The 17,483-nt window shown below is 41.0% G+C and overlaps 1 protein-coding gene across 1 annotated transcript; it reads right to left on the bottom strand.

The window, feature by feature from the left end:
* Positions 1–14,104: 14,104 nt before the first annotated feature.
* qdprb.1 (quinoid dihydropteridine reductase b, tandem duplicate 1) lies at positions 14,105–17,296 on the bottom strand. The gene is made up of 7 exons (XM_084402344.1): positions 17,148–17,296; positions 16,824–16,916; positions 16,034–16,130; positions 15,085–15,225; positions 14,659–14,767; positions 14,490–14,573; positions 14,105–14,405 (listed from the first exon to the last, which is right to left on the bottom strand). The coding sequence occupies exons 1-7, from the start codon at positions 17,238–17,240 to the stop codon at positions 14,303–14,305; spliced, it is 720 nt and encodes a 239-aa protein (XP_084258470.1). The 5' UTR covers positions 17,241–17,296; the 3' UTR covers positions 14,105–14,302.
* Between the last annotated feature and the right edge of the window lie 187 nt (positions 17,297–17,483).

Raw genomic sequence — 17,483 nt, 5'->3', positions numbered from 1 at the left:
TCCCATCTCTATGACGACTTGATCAAAGATGACCACAAGATGTCACTCTCTGATTTCTCTTTAGTTAATAGTAAACGGCAGAAGGATTGAGAGTAGCAGAACTATTAGGAAGGCCAAGGACTGTTTCTTGAACAGGAGAGCACACACATTTTTTTTTCTTTTCTTTTTTTTTTTTTTTACAGTGGGATTCAAACGCCTGATGCCACATTAAAAATAAGAGATAAACAGAAATTAATAAACAGAATGTTTTAAAATGTAAAAAGTTATGATGTAAAATTAATACAAAATATGTAAGGGGCTCTGCACAATTTCTCTATCACTTGCTTCATTTCCTTCCACACAAAACACTCTTTGAGAGATTCTATAATCATGCTGGACAACATGATCATTAGGATTTGTATGAATTCATGCAGCTTGAGTGCTGCTTGCTATGAGTGCTGTGAAACGTATTAAAAATGTATTTTGTCTTGTTCCAATAGCAGGAAACCCTACGGAAAACAACCCCATACTAGATTTTTTATATATGAAATGCCAAGAAAATAAGGATTTTGAGTTAGTATTTCTATTCAATGTTTCAGTTCAATTTTATTATAATATAATGTGTAATAAAAAAGTAAAAAAATACAAATAAAAAAAGTGGTAAACACAAATGTTTGAAATTAAATATGACAATGTGGGGTCCTCATTTAAAAAAAAAAAAAACATTCCATAGTATAGGTAAATTCCAGATAGATGAAGATCATAAAGAATATCAAAAGATGTTGCTCATCATTTAGAGTAGACATGCGCTCTCTGACCCTGCACAAGCAATTCCACTAAGTAGCATGTGTGAGTGTGTTTTCTTGTGCAATTACTGCATGCCTACCCCCCAACACACACACATACAGTATGCATGTATACTGTCTGTCTGCATAAATAAAGAGAAAGAAAAATGGAGAAAGACTGAGTCAGAAAGTGAGAGATCCTCATGGATTTTATTGTTGAATCCTTTGATTAAATATTAATGCAACCTCAGAGATTCTCTAAAAAAGAATCCACAGACACTACAATATATAGGAGGGAATATACGCACACACAGGATCTAGTGAAGAAACTCATACTCATCACAGCCCCAACTGTTTCTCCCCATCTTACACACCAAGACACTCCACACACTGAAAAAAATGTTCAAACTAACACTGAAGCAGTCCACTCAACCAGCTGCAAAAATTGTATTCTTTATCAATTTATTTGTCTTGCTTTACAGTAGAAATATACATTTTTAAAACATGGTTTTACCAGAGAAACAAACTGTACAACATATGAAGACTTTAGAGGACACATTTTAAAAATAAAAATGTATTTTGTTGTGTTCCATTGCATGGCAGTTTGTCTTTTATACAGAAATCAACCCCCACATTAGATTTCATTCTTTTTTTTGCAGATGCCAAACTATATAATGTCATGGTGCAGGCAAGGTAAGAGGAGCAGAGAATCTAAATTGCAGCAGGAAACATGGGAACCAAAGGAAACACAACATTAGATTCCACAAACTGAACATAACCAATACAGTACTCCCCCCATCCTGGAAGGCGCATCCTTGCACCAGAACTAGTCTAACAGCGGAGAGAGGATGGGGTTTTTGGAGGTGGGGCAGGAGTAATAGACAGCAATACCCTGGAGCACCTGGCAGAGGGTGACACTAAGGTGGAGCCGATGAAGGGAGGAGCCAGGGTGCCAACCAGAGCAGAGTCATTAGGATGAAGGCCCATGGCGGAACCAATGGATGGAGAAGCCAGGGTGGAGCTATAGGAATCTGATCGACTGAAGTGGAGCCAGGAGAGGTGGAGACCCAGGTGGAGTCAAGGGGATGAAGACCCTGGGGGACACCGATAGAATGGAGGGCCAAGGAGGAAGTGCAGTCTTGCTGGACCGAGCAGATCAGGGCAGAGCCAGTGGGAGTGAGGACAATGGTGGAGCCTGAAGAAAGGAGGAGCCTGGTGGAGTCGAAGGGGTGGAGAGACGAGGCATAGCCAGAGGCCCGGAAGTCCGTGGAACCGGAGGGATGAGGGAGCAAGACAGAGCCTGAGGGATGACGGACCACGGTGGAGCCAAGGGAGCGTGGAGCCAAGCTGGAGATGATGGGTTGATATGCTGAGGTGGAGTCCAGGGCTTGTAGGCCCAAGGTGGAGCCAGGATAACCTTTCACCTTAGCCGAGCTGGTATCCGGAAAGCCAGAGGTGGATCCAGGCTGAGAAGGAGGGCTTGATGGGACCAGCGAAGGTGGTGGAGGAAGGAGTTGGAGGCTGGGCAGGACCAGTGTTGATGAAGAAGACTTGAGGCTTGGCGGAACCAGCAGCAACTAAGGAGATTTGGGGACCAGTGGCAGAGACAGGGCTTGAAAGGGAATCCAGGTGTTTGCACGGAAAGGAATAGATTTCAGGGTTAGGAGCAGGGTTGGGAACAGAGAATCAGTTCTTATCCAGAACCGGTAGTGTTTTTTGAAAAATACCGGAACCATGCGAAATTCCTAAGTTTCGGTTCTGAAAACCATTCTGGTGCAATGTGTGGGCGAAGTGCTGGGAGCTTATCCTTTAATAGCGACGTCTCACCTCATGAATATTAAAATAGTAATAAATGCACTGAAAAGCCGCATATATAGCCAATTGGTTATAAATGTATTAATTTATGAATTTTACATATGTTAAAACATAATGTTTTATAATATCATATATATATATATATATATAATACAGTATATAGTAGCCTTATATATGATATAATATATTTTATATATATATAGATAGATAGATAGATAGATAGATAGATAGATAGATAGATAGATAGATAGATAGATAGATAGATAGATAGATAGACATCATCTTATTATAATAATACTATTATATGTTGTATATTTATAAATATAACTGTCTGGGGCGTCTTAAGAGAATAGGCGACCTGGGGAAGTTTAGCTTCAGTGCCACTCACCACACACACACACACACACACACACACACCCCACACATAAAAACTGTTGTTTAGTTCAAATGAATACAAACTCGTTTGTTTTGAGTTTTATGGGAATAGTCGGCCTGGGGAAGTTTGTCTTCAGTGCTACTCATACACAAACACACACACATATACTATATAAACTGTATTTGTTTTTGGTTTGGTTAATAATTTGGTTAAAAATGGGCAGAAATTCTGTTGAATGTTATTCTGCTTCTGGTTTGAATTAAATGCTCAAGTTCTTTATATTTGTCACCTCATTCTTTGTAACTATAGCATCTGTGCCAACCAAGTTGGCACAAGTGCACAACATCACTTTAATGATGAATAAAACATTTTTAGGAATCATTTGTGAACATTAAATGTATCTGTTGAGTAGCTGAGATCTTAACCTTTCAGTTGTTACTGGTTAGACTATTTTAACATATAGCATGACTGAGAAATATGACAGAGAGTGAAAAGTGTGCCAACCAACCCCGCTCTACCCTACATCATGAATGCATTTTCCAAACTGTGTCTTATCCTGTCTTATCCTTTGTCTTATCCTGAATCACTACGGTAAGCCTATAGTAAGTGTTTATATTCAGTCTACTTTGGACCGGTCGGGTCGGCAGTGCTACGGAGTAGCCCAGTACCTGCATAACTCGGCATAGACATAAACAGAGAGTAGCTTTAACTCTTTACTAGAGAGCTCTGGCTACAATGTTCTTCTGCAAGACGCATGCAGTTCTGTTTATTAACAACTAGAGCTCTGATTCATCCAGTAATGAAACAAGTGAAGTCTTTATGAATCTGTTTCACCTGTCTGGATCTGAAAATCTACCACCAACACCCCCCCAAGGATGAACATAAATACCGGTTCATACACCTGAGCCATTTTTCAACAGTCGTGCCAAACATTTCTGCGAACAGTAAGGAATGGTTCCAGTTATATTTCCACTTGAGCCTGGTTCGGCACGGCACTATTACAAACTATTCTCTGACCAGAATTCTCAGCATGGTTAGCCAACCATTCTGGTAGAATGTGTGTAGTGCCGTCGCCACTCAGGATTGGTCACATGTCTGTTTCCTGGCTGCCAGTTTCTCTGTAGCGAAGTACACACAAGTTAATAATAGAATTAAAAGAAATATCTGATAATCAGTCGCTAATTTACATCTCATACCGTCTGTAAACTCTTGCGTTACCAAGGCAACTACTGACACCACAGCAACAACTGACATCTTCAGCACCACAGTGGAAAATTTAACTATATCCATAACGGCTGGGCCAGATCGGCAGGGAATGGAAAGGTTAAGCAATGAGAAGGCTTGGCCCAATGGTGGAAAAGCATCAACAATTGATGGGTAAGCACATTCTAACCAAAGGAGAATGGCTTCTTGCCACGTAGGATTCCCTATGTCCGGTAAATCCAGTGGGCCATAATATTTAGCTCCCACCCCCAAAAATAGATTTTAATGTAGCATTATGTAGGAACGCTGGGCCAACTCACAGAACCTGGCAGAGTATTCCAACAAAGGAAGACCTTCTCAGGTGAGTGCAATGAAGGCAGCTTCTAGATCAATGTTTGATCCTGCATTCTGTCACAGTGCAGGCAAGGGAACAATAGCAGAGAATCTATATTGCAGCAGTATTTTTTATTTTTTTATTTACAAAACAAAGAAGGCAATCCAGTGGGGGAAGAATCAACATAACAGCATCACACATGTAAAGACAATGCAGGACAAAGATAAGAACTAAACTGAGAACTTAAATACACAGCTAAATAAGGAACCAAACAACACACAGGTGAACATAATCAATTAACCAATGAGTAACCATAGAAACAAACTAGCAACGCAATAACTAAACACAGGAAGGAAACACTGGAACCTTAAGAAACAACATTTTATACGTATATATATATATATATATATATATATATATATATATCGTGCAGCAAGATGTCGCGATACTGAAGCATGACACTATTTCTCGTAGAGGTGAAAAGATTTCTTATGATATCAGAATTGAGTTTGTGGCAAAGCCTTTTCAAGTGCTTGCATTATCTTGTTCTGTCTGTTACTGCATATGATGAATCATACTCTGAAGTTAGAACTGAAGTGAAATTCATTACAAGATGACTATTTAAAACCTGCATTGTTTTGCATTTTGTGACTTAAGTTGAATAAAAGACTATTTTCCAGTCATATATTTCATCATTGAAGTTTTCTTACAAATGTCTTAAAATATCGTCTTGTAAGCTCTCTCTCAACATACATACATATACACACACACACACGTTGGGTTTCCATGACATGTACAAACTGTATCCACTACCCCTAAACGCAACCCTAACAGACAATTTTATGCATTTTTACATTACAGTTTAAAAATGGGGACATTTAAGAAATGGTACTCGCATTGCAAGCGTACACAGACAGAAATGATTAATGAAATGATCATTAAGAGTTATTCACATCTAATTAGCAGCCACGATTCTAACTAACCAAAATCAGGTTATTTAAGAGTAAACCGTGGTAAAGAAAGAACAAATAATGGCAGGATTTCATCAACTCAGGAGTAACACAAACACAACTTCAGCTTTGCTTGCTCCTACCATTCACTATTCTTTAGATGTGACGTTGCCATAGCAACCTCAACTCAGTGACCTCGTTCTTTCAGCTCTAAAATTATGGGCTGCCGGGCCTGATAACAGGCACAGAGAAAAAGAGAGACCATTTTCCCCTAGTTTATCTTGCCTTTGCTGCAATACGATGACATACTGTAATTTCTGAAATTATGAAATAATCATTTCATTATCAATCAAGATTCAGCTCAGGCTTGTGGTGAATGTTTTCTTGGACCTCAATCAACCCCTTAATACCAACTCCAGCATAATTTGAAAACTGTTTCAGAACGTGTACAACCATGTACGGCCAAAGCCTGAGTGCACTCAGATGCACAGTCGCAATAGATCCAAAAGCAAACATCATCTGACATCACATGACATTCACTCCAGTGCAGTGTCCTCAGATCTTAATTCAGAAGGACTGAATGAGGTAGAATGGGAGGTTTTTTGAAGGCCTGCAAGGTGCACAAAATCCAGCAGCAAACAAACCTGCTCATGAATGTTTTGAAAGGGTTCTTAGTTGTTGCATCATGCGGAATCTCATTATATTAATAAACCTCCAGAAACACTCACTGCGCAATCGTGTAACATTTTACATTGTATCATTATGCACCACAGTCATTTAATTTACATTTACAAAGATGAAAGTGAAAAACCGATCAACATTCATGTTGCAGAACACTTAAAAGAGATGTTAGGCAGAATGTTCATGCTGCTTTATTCCATTTAATGGTGATATGGGGCTGTCAAGCTCTAAAGATGACCATTATAAAACAAAATAAGCCACACAATTTATTTGTGTTTATGTACATCTTCCAATATGATTTATATAATATAGGTCTAGACTTTTGACAAGTCTATAAATATAGTTCAGTTTATTGTATATAGATATTTTTTAACAATAGCATGCACTGTACAAAGGTCATAGATTGCATTACATTTTCAAAACAACTTTCACAACTCGTTTACAGTGTTTTTGTCTACTGAAATTGTTTTGGAAAGATGCTTCATCAGCCGAACATTTGACATGTTGTTAAACTACAGTACAATCCATTAAACACACTGTACTGCTATCCATATAGCCTCATTTTCATTTGTCCAATGTTAAATATGGTGCTACCGGACTAAAGACTATTGGTTTTTTGGGTATTCATTGGAAAAGAAAAAACAGGTGCAAAAACTATAAACCTCACATGGAATCTTTCAGAATTATTTATCTATGATAATGTTATTTAATAAACATACTATAGATCAATGTGAATTCATACTCATTCATTATACATTAACCAATGTTAATTTATACAAATTAAAATGTTATACGTTTTATAATATATGCAGAAATAACATTAACCTAGATTAATACACGCTATAAAGGTATTATTCGTTGTTACTTCTTTTACACACATTATTAATACATAATAAATTAATGTATTATGTTGCCATAATGTTAAAAATGTTTTAAAAATGCTGCTAGTTAAAAGATTAAAAAAAAGTGAGTTTTTTTTTTAATGCAAAAAGTGTGTTAATTGCCATTCACTAGCATTCTTGTTCTGGTGTGTCTGGTTGTGACACTAAATATGATCGCATGAATAAAATGAGGGCATTTCCAGTAAATACATTTGAGTTTTTCCTTCACATACCTATCATATGGCTTGAAGTATAGAGTAAGTCACATTCACTAATATTATGAATTTTTGTATTTATGAATACATTTTTATTTATTTTTTGTGTGGTAATTTTTCATAAAAAATTTTTTTTTTTCATTTTCATGGTAATTTTGTGCTTTTCTGGGTAATTTTTAAGGCTTTGTCAGCCACTGATCACAAGTAAAAAAAATTATAGAAAAGAGCAGCATGAAAAATTTTTAAAGTTCCTTTTGTGTTTCACACAAGACAGCGGTTTGAGACAACATAAGAGTGAGTAAATTACAGACTTTTTTAATTTATGACAAAAATTAGAGTGTGTCTTGATTTTTCTGCACTCCAACACTCATCTGGATGTGTAGTATAGATTTAAAGAGAAAGGTACACTAAATTAAAAAAACACAATATATTCTTTCCTGGAATAGCATTCTTAAGTGACATTAGGCTATACATTATGCAAGGCAACAGGAAAATACATCTCTGTTCTCATTTGTCATGGTATTATAGTGATTTTGTGAGTGTTATGTTAAAGACCCTCTGAAGTGCTTTGAAAAACACAGCACTATTCAATGTGTTAACATAATTTCCACTGAAAAAGGGCAGGGTACTTAGACATAGATCAAACAGCTTCTCCCCTTTTTTAAAATAGCCAATGGCACTTTGTTTATACATCACAGCTCGGCCAAAGCCGTTGAGCTAGGTAAAGTCGCAGTTTCATCCTAATCTCTAACTGTTTCTCCTCCTAATCTCCTCCATATCGCTTTAAAATAAATATAGCATTCTGTGCAGAATTCAAATGGGTCCGATGTTTTCTGGTATGCGTAGACTTGCAGATCATTTCCCATCCCCTATATAGTGCACTATGTGCCATTCACCATGCTGAAAATAGTAAATGTGTTAAGAGTATGAAGGTAAAAGAGTAGCAAAACTCAAGAGCACGTAGTCGTAGATGTGAATTTGAGAACTTGTGCAATAAATATTCGTACTTGTACCTGAACATTTACACTCACAGCTCCAATGTGAAAACTTGTAAAATTAAAATCTGAAGTTAAATGTTAAAATTTGCACTCGCAGACAATAGTCACAAACCTGTATTCTGAATTTGAAGCTGCAGACAAGTAGTCACAAATGTGTAAAATGCCATTCACAGAAATAAAATGACAGACACAAACTTGTTATTATTATTTGCATTTAATCTTACATTCACATTCGCAGTACAGCCTCAATTAGGCACTTGCAACTTCTCAAATCTGTAACTGCAATTTCAAATTTTGCGCCTTGACTTTTGCTACTCTTTTCGTGATATATTAGGTGCAAAACTAATTTATGCACTTGAAACTCAGTGGCGGCGAGAGAGAAAGGGGGGCGGGAGCGGGGGAGTTCAAACGAGCCGTTTTATTGGTTGGCGCCTAGCCAATGAAATGGGACTCCTATTTATCGCGATGATTAGATTAGATTAGATTAGATTCAATTTATTGTCATTACACAAGTACAGGTACAAGGCAACGAAATGCAATTTAGGACCGACCTGAAATTAGTAAGAATACAGCATAACATGAGGAGAGTTGAGGAGAAAAAAAGGCAACCCCCAGACTATGCTCCAATAGGGAGTACAGTTTGGGGACAGTAAAACACCTCAGCAATTTGCACATAATCAGTACACAACATGAACACACAAGACTTGCAACAGGGGACGGGTGAGGGGGGAGGGGGGAGGGGAAATGGGGTTGGAGGTAATCCAGCAAAGGCAGGCAGCCATCCGGTCCTGCAGCCATTTCGGCGCTGGTCACAGACCCGCCTGACAAACTGGTGGTAAAAAGCGTCGAAGGCGTGGGATGGGGGGTGGGGGAGGGTGATTGCATATCTGTATCTATGTAAGAGTTCGTGTATGTGTAGGCCTGAAGAGTCGCTTTGCCTGACATCCCAATCTAGGTGCCTCAGTCCGCAGGATGTCATAGCGAAACACAGCAATTGCCATGGAGACAACCTTGATCAGGTCCCAGACAGAGTCAACAATCAGCAGGTGTCAGTGTGGAGTCGGGGAAGGAACGAGGGCGTCTCGCTGCAGTGCTCTCTCCAGAGGGAGTTGTTGTTCCAGCAGCGGCCTCGGCCAAGGCCAGTGCTGATAGAGGGGGGCCAAAAGATAAGATTGTGGTTGTTTGGTCTTGGGACGAGTAGCCGCATTCCAATTTACACAGCTCCTGGTCCGTTTGGGTCTCCGAAACGATCAATTTGCCTTTGCAAAGCTGTGAGCTTCTCCATGATGTTATCCATATTGTGGTTCATAGTCACAGTCTGAGTGCCAACAGCTCTGCCCACTGCTTCAATCATAACGGGCAGCCTTGTGGGGCTTTGGACAGCTGTCACCGTCTTCTTAATTCCTCGATAAACCAGGGCAATGCCTAATCCAAACAGCAGAAAACCTGTTATCATGGTTCCGAATAGGTAGATATCTTCAACGTCCTCCACGGAAAGAGCCGCCAGACACACGACCCGCCACTTCGCCCATGCGTCCATCGTGTAGCCAGCTGCGAACGTTCCGTCAGGGCAGTTAGGTTCCCCCGAACCCAAGCTTCTCGTCGAGAAGATGGTGTCAATTGCGTTGAGAGACCAGTTGATCAAATCCATAATTTCTTAATTTGTAGAGTAGTGCGGAGAGAGTCTCTCAAAGTACAAGACAGTAGACGAGACGAGAGGAGCAAAGCAGGGAAGATAAGGGAGAGGAGGGTAGAAAAATGCGACCGCCTTCGTTGAGAGCCAAAGCAAGAAAATGAAGATGATGTCACGAAACCCGCATCCTCAGGGATGCTCTGAAACGCTAACACTGCTTAATGCATAAGACTGATATTAAAAGAAAAAAATTATATTAATCAAACTCAGTAAACACCATACTAATAATGCATACTACAGAAAAGCAGATAAGCAGAATGATGTCATCAAAATCAAATCAAGAAGTGAGAGACTAAGTTTTGAATGCTTATATCTTCTAAATGTGAGATTCGTTATTGTTTTGGAGCACACTAGCTTATAGATAACAGTAAGGCTAACATACTAAAAGCCAAAATACTGACATATGGGGTTCGCTCTTGGGAGCCCCAATCACCTCTGGGAATATCAGATAAGGCCAATGAAATTGGCATTCAGAATTTGCATGCCAGGCCAAGCCCCGCACATACTGGTATATAAGCTGGCAGGCGTGCAAGTGTACTCCAGTTTTGTTCTGAGGAGCCGAGGTAGCGTCTCGGCCACTTCAGCGGTCAGTACAGAGTTGTGGCATGAGGGACACGTCATTGTTCCCTCCATCAGGGAACGAGGGTTACCATACATAACCGAGACGTTACCTTTCTGTCAGTCACTTCGACGTGTGCATATGGGGTCCCTATACTAAACGCCACAACAACTGTACCGTATTATGAGATAATGCAGTGCAAATGTAGGCAGGTCTGTGCGTGCCAACGACAACTGCAGCAACACTGCAGCAACCTTCCAACACCCAGGGTAAATTAACTCAGGTATCCGACAAGGACTGCTACTCACCTTTCAAAGAGGCCACGCACCTGAGGCAATAAGCTTAAGCTTAGAAAAAGAACAGCTGTGTACACCTGGTTGTTAACGTTGGGAAGCGTTCTCTTCCCCAGAAGGACAGGAATGCTACGGAGACCACATCCTACCTGAAGAGGAGGTACCCATATGGAAAATACATCCTAAGGACTCCCCAGTGGGGAGTACTACATGGAGAAGTTTCTGGGGTAGGCTCCACCATAGGGGAGGCTACCTATCCCACAGTGACCGGAGACAGAGCTAGCTCTGTTGAGGTGAAGACAGGTTCGCCAACAGGGAAACTGAATAGTGGAAAATGCATTGTATGTGGTGCCCATTAGGGAAACCACTACATACGGAGCACAAGCCAGATTACAAGGTCTCACCTGAAAAAGGGCAGCTCACCAGCAATGGGCCTGGAAGTGAGTTCCTCCACTGAACTCAACTTCTGCAAGGGTGCTAGAATGATGGATAGAGGCAGCCTAGGGTTCACCGTTCCTGGGGAACTGAACTAGACCTAAGAACGTACCTTATCACCTCGGAGAGGGAAAAGGTACTAATGCAAGCACTACACCCAGCCAATTCGTAGAGACTTACCTGGTATCACCAAAAACTCAAGACGAAACTGGCTCCATTCGAAGATTATAGAATCTCACGAAGGTGTTGGGTGTAGCCCAGCCCGCAGCTCTGTCTGCTAGTGAAACACTGTGTGCCAAGGCCAAGGCCAAGGCCAAAGTGGCAGCGACACTTTGAGTGGAGTGAGCTCTCACTCCCAGCGGACACGGCCCACCTTGGGCCAGATACACCCGGAGAATGGCATCTACAATCCAGTGGGCCATTCTCTGTTTGGAGACAGCCTTCCCCTTCAGCTGTCCTCCAAAGCAGACAAAGAGCTGTTAACTGTGTTTGGTTCAGATATATGCGCAAACGCACACTGGACACAACAGAGATGAGGCTTGGTTACCCTCATCAGGAGGGAATGCTTGCAGGTTCAACACTTGGTCCCTAAAGGGAGTTGTGGGAACTTTGGTCACATATCCAGGCCGGGGCCTAAGGATAACGTGAGAGTAGTAGTATCCCAAACTATTCACTAACTGAAAGGGCTTGTAGGTCCCCCACCCTCTTGAGAGATGTGAGCACAATCAGGAGGGCCATCTTTATAGAGAGGGCAGTAAGCTCCACTGACTGCAAGGGCTCAAACAGATCTTTCTGTAGGGCCTGCAAGAGCAGAGAAACATCCCAAAAGGGAATGACACGCGGTCTCTGGGGATTCAACCTCTGATTGTCTCTCAGGAACCTAACTTTCAGGTTGTGCTTTCCTAAAGACCTGCCATCCACAGTATCGTGGTAAGCTGCTATTTCAGCCACATACACTTTCAAAGTGGAGGCAGAAAGGTGCCTCTCGAGGCCCTGCTGTAGGAAGGAAAGCACTGAACTGAGGCCATATCTCTGTGGGTCCTCACCTCAGGAGGAACAACACGTTGTGAAAATGCGCCACTTCAGGGCGTATAGCTGCCTAATAGTGGGGGCTCTAGCCTGAGAGATAGTATCTATCACCGCTGGTGATAGTCCCCAGAGTTCCTCGCCCCGTCCAGAGACCAGACGTGGAGGTTCCAGAGATCTGGGCGTGGGTGCCAGATTATGACCTGGTTTTGGTTGGGCCAATAAGGGGCAACTATTGGAACTTATTTCTCATCCTCCCTGACCTTGCACAGTGTCTGTGCAATGAGGCTCACTGGGGGAAACGCATACTTGCGCAGGCTCTGGGGCCAGCTGTGCGCTAGTGCATCCGTGCCGAGGGGGCCTTGGTCAGGGAATACCACAGAGCGCAATGGGAGGATTTCTGGGAGGTAAACAGGTCCACCTGTGCCTCGCCGAATTGACTCCATGTCAGCTGGACCATCTGGGGATAGAGTCTCCATTTTCCACAGTGTGTGACCTGTTGTGAGAGCGCATCAGCTGTGAGAATGAGGTTGCCCGGAATATGAAATGGCACGCAGTGATTTCAGTCATTGCTGACTCTAGAGGAGAAGATGGTGGCTGAGTTGTGACGTGCGACGAGAGTGTATCCCGCCCTGGCGATTTATATACCTGGATCAACGTCCAATGAATCCTCAGGGCCAATAACACAGCCAGCAACTCTAGGCAGTTGATGTGCCAATGCAGATGGGGTCCTGTCCAGGATTCCGAAACTTCATGCCCGTTGCACACGGTACCCCAGCCTGTCTTGGAGGTGTCTGTTGTGACAACTACAAGCCTGGACACTTGACCCAGTCGGGCTAGGTGCCGAAGGACCTGGTCCCCGTGTTCGCAGACCAACTCCTGTGACTGAGATAAAATAAGCCAGTCGTCAAGGCCTCCGCAACCTTTGTGAAGATGAGAGGAGACAGGGACTGCCCAAAAGGGAGGACCTTGTACTGGTATGCTCATCCTTCGAAGGCAAACCAAAGAAGCAGTTTGTGCCGAGAAAGGATCGAGACAAGAAAGTATGCGTCCTTCAGGTCTATCATCGCGAACCAACCCCGATGTCTGACACGTGAGCATGTTTTTTGACTGTGAGCATCTTGAATGGGAGCCTGTGCAGGGCCTAATTAGTAGTGGAGGGTGGAGGTAGCCTGGCCAGCAGCAGTGTAAGCCCACGCCATCAGAGACGAGGTAAACTAAAGGCCAATGCTCATGGCAGTCCGGGCAAGCATGGCACAACTGAAGTACCCGGATGAACACTTTCGCACTTATTCGTGCACAATGAGAGGACTGCTGAACGTGCCGTATTTCCAGCAGTGACGAGGTGATTGGAATGCTTCTCACTGTTCCCAGACGAGACGCACTGTTTCGGCTCTGAAGAACAAAGCTGGAGTGCACTTGTACGCCGGCCGGCTTATATACCCGTATGTACGGGGCGTGGTCTGGCATGAAAATTTAAAGAACATCTTTGCTGGATCTAAAAATCAGGAACTGATTTCAAATTACCCTTCTCTTTGTTTGTTTTTTTATCATCAGGTGCATCTCTTTTCAAGTAGGTCAGGATCCCATTTTCATGTTTCCATTTTATCAAAATTACCGGAAATTTTAAGCCCATTTTAATAAGATAAGGCACCTACTTCACTACCTCTAAATTAATATCGAAGTTCCATAACTTAAATGCACATTTTTTCAATGCTGACTCACTATTCTAGTCTGATCATAATCCCTTTGTATGGACTCAAATGAGAACCTGTAATTAAATTAATCATCAGCGCCACCCAATGGTGAGAAACAGACTGTGACTGTCAAATAATATTTGATAGAGACAAAAAAAAGAAAAAAAGACAGAAACAAAATTCATCAGAATAAAACAGTTTCATTTGCCATTGCATTTACAAAACAATATCTTTCACATTTTAGAAGACCTAGGATTTATTTACAGTAATTTGATGTTTACATGTAAACAAAAAGTCAGTAAGATACAAAGTATTACTAATGCAGAGACTGTTGAGTTATTGGCTTGGTTTGAAGGGTTTTGATTACCATAGATCATATTGATCATAACATCGGCGTAGTTTCGGTTTTTCCATCTGCAGTAACGAGCTGCATCAGAGTACCTGAAGGGGGTCTGTTCTCTCCTGTAGTCCACTTATAGAACAGCCTAGAATGTAGAAAATGCATCATGGCTTTATCCACACACACACCTAAAAATACAGATGCTCTCAAGTATACAATACATACTTACTCCGTTATGTACTCTAGTGATGTCCAGGAACTGACATCACCATCTGGCATGAACTTTCTATTCATGGGTGTATCCAAAGTCACTCTAAAAGGAGTAATTAATAGTCGTCTTTAAAAACAGAAATTTGCATGGATGTAAATTAGTTACTTGGCATTTTGTTGTTCCTTACGGGAGAATTGCTACTGCAGAAGATCCTGGAGGAAGACCACTATTTGGCCCGCTCAGACTTTGGCACAACTGATGTACTGCTGCCTTAGCCATACCATAACCAATGCATCCTACAATGACAATGAGATCGAATTATACTGATACTGCTATATACATGCAAAATACAAATCCAAAAAAGTTGGGACATTTTGTAAAATGTAATAAAATCAAGATTCTGTGATGTGCAATTCTCTTTAGCTAACTTGCTTTGTGCTGTGAACTTTTTGTCATGCTGAGAGACAAGCATTTGTATGCATGTGAGGAAATATTATATATTATGTTAAAATTTGTATGATACAGGTCATGAGAACAGTATGTATATATAATTAAGCGAAACTAATTTTTTAAGCTAATCTAAAGGTCAGGGAGTAAATACAAGCATACATACCTGCTGTTGGACCCAGTGCTGCTTTAGCCCCCGCCAGTGTGAGCAATCCCCCCTCTCTCAGGTGTTTCGTTGCTAGGTGACTGCAAATTGTGGAGGTCCACACACTCTGCTTCCACATCAGATCAGCATTCTTATACAGAGCTGAGGCATATAGAACACATTCATATGAAGTATAAACTGATATAATTATATACCTGTTCACTTCTAAGACAGAATTAGACTTAAGAGATTAGCGCCCCCTTGTGACAATACTGAGAATGCAATACATTTCAGAAAGCGATAACAAAAGATTCATTTTGCATAGCAGCTAGAATGTCTATGCAGTTGTGAAGAGTGTTTTGGGCTTCTGTGACAAAGTTCTTGACTCGAGATTTACTGTGCAATAAATCTGGTGTTTTCAACCAGGGGGAAGGGGCACACTAGGGAGCCTCAGCAAACTTCCAAAGGGTCCGCAGAATGATTTAAAACGATAGATAATAATAATATATAAATATATAACATTTATATAGCGCTTTTCTCTGCACTCAAAGTGCTTTACATGGAAGGAGAAATCTTCTCTACCACCACCAATGTGCAGCATCCACCTGGATGATGTGACAGCAGCCATACTGCGCCAGAACACCCACCACACACCAGCTTATTGGTTGAGAGGAGAGAGTGATTAAGCCAATTAGTGTACATATGGGGATGATTAGGAGGTGATGATGATGGACAGAGACCAACAGGCAAATTTGGGCAGGATGCCGGGGTTACCCCTACACCTTTTTCATCCTGACATCCTGTTTTTTTTAAATGACCACAGAGAGTAAAACATGTGACAGACGGATAGATGGACAGACGGAAAGATAGACAGATAGACAGACAGACAGACGGACAGATAGTCTGAAAACCTCTGCTATAGATTTTGTGTGGCCTCTGTGTGTACATGTACTAATAAGTATGTACTAACTTTTGGCCTTGGCGCTGCCCCCTGCCCAACCTCCGGCCACACACAAGATGGCATCAACTTTATCTTCACCTAACAGCTCACCGACATCAGCTGTCACCTAACAAAAATAAAAAATAAAGACAGAGATGTAACATGTTTGAATATAACACACAATATTACAAATCAAAAGTATGTTGATCTTTGAATACAGACAGGCAAATAATGACATGAAACACATGAATATCAGCATCGGTCGATAATCACGCCCATTAAGTCAATTAAAAGAAATGGTAGTTACAAAATCTTAAAGCCTTGTTAAGAGACAACTCCGTGAAGGTCCTTGAGTGGTCCAGAGCCAAAAATCTCTGGAGAAACCCGAAAATGTCTGTCCATCGACAGTCCCTATCCAACTTGACAGAGCTTGAGAAGATCCGAGAAGAAGAACGGCAGAAAATCGCCAAATGCAGATGTGCAAAGCTTGTCACGTCATACCAAAAAAAGACTTGAGGCTGTAAAGGTGCTTTAACTAAGTACTGAGTTAAGGATTTGAATACTTATGCAATGTACTTATTTCAGCTTTTCCTTTTTACAGATCTGCTTTTTGCTTTGTCATTATGGTGTATGGAGTGTAGATTGATGTGACAAAAAAGTAATTTAAAGTATTTTAACATAAGGCAGCAACATAAAATGTGAATACATAAAATACTTTCGCAAGGCACTGTATATATAAAATGTCTTTATCAAGTTATTTTATCTTGATGTTGCTAGCGCCATGCTTCATAATCTTCACACATTAAATATCTTTTTGTACCTGGCTGGCTTGCTCAGTGAAGGATTCAGTCATCTTAACTGTAACATTGGCATTGGCTTCTTCATTGGCATTGAGATCTATAGAGGCAACCCACTGTAAATTACAAAACACAGAGCTGAAATTACATTATTAACATATCACAGGCAACAAGAAATGCAACTTATAGGTATATTTAATAAGAAATGCATGACACTGGTAGCTGTGACAAATTAATTAATAATTAACACCATTATCACTTAAACACATGTAGCATGTCTGATGGCACAATGAAAAAGCAATTCATTTTCAATTAGGTGAGCTGTCTTTTGGGTTGAGACAACTTACCCAGTTTTTAGCTCTGAAATATTGCACACATGCAGAGCCCAGAGCTCCTTTTCCGCCGTAAACAATCACTTTATGGGCTTCTGTAGCAGCCATGCTGTTTCTTTCTTTAGAAGCACATAAGAGGCCGTGTTATGCAAAAAATGAAAAATCACACGCGCCCCCTACTGGAAAATATGAGAGGAGCAACCGGAATTGTACTAGAGTTGGTTGTTCAAACACTTTAAGATGTTTTTATGAATTTATCATCCATAAAAAATAAAAATAAAAATAAAATCCCCAATTGAATGCTTGGAAATATTTTACTAAGACTAATTATGTCAAATTCGAACAGCGCAA

Source organism: Rutilus rutilus (genome assembly GCF_951802725.1).
Source record: "Rutilus rutilus genome assembly, chromosome: 2".
Lineage (NCBI taxonomy): Eukaryota > Metazoa > Chordata > Actinopteri > Cypriniformes > Leuciscidae > Rutilus > Rutilus rutilus.
This window is presented reverse-complemented; position numbering and strand designations above follow the sequence as displayed.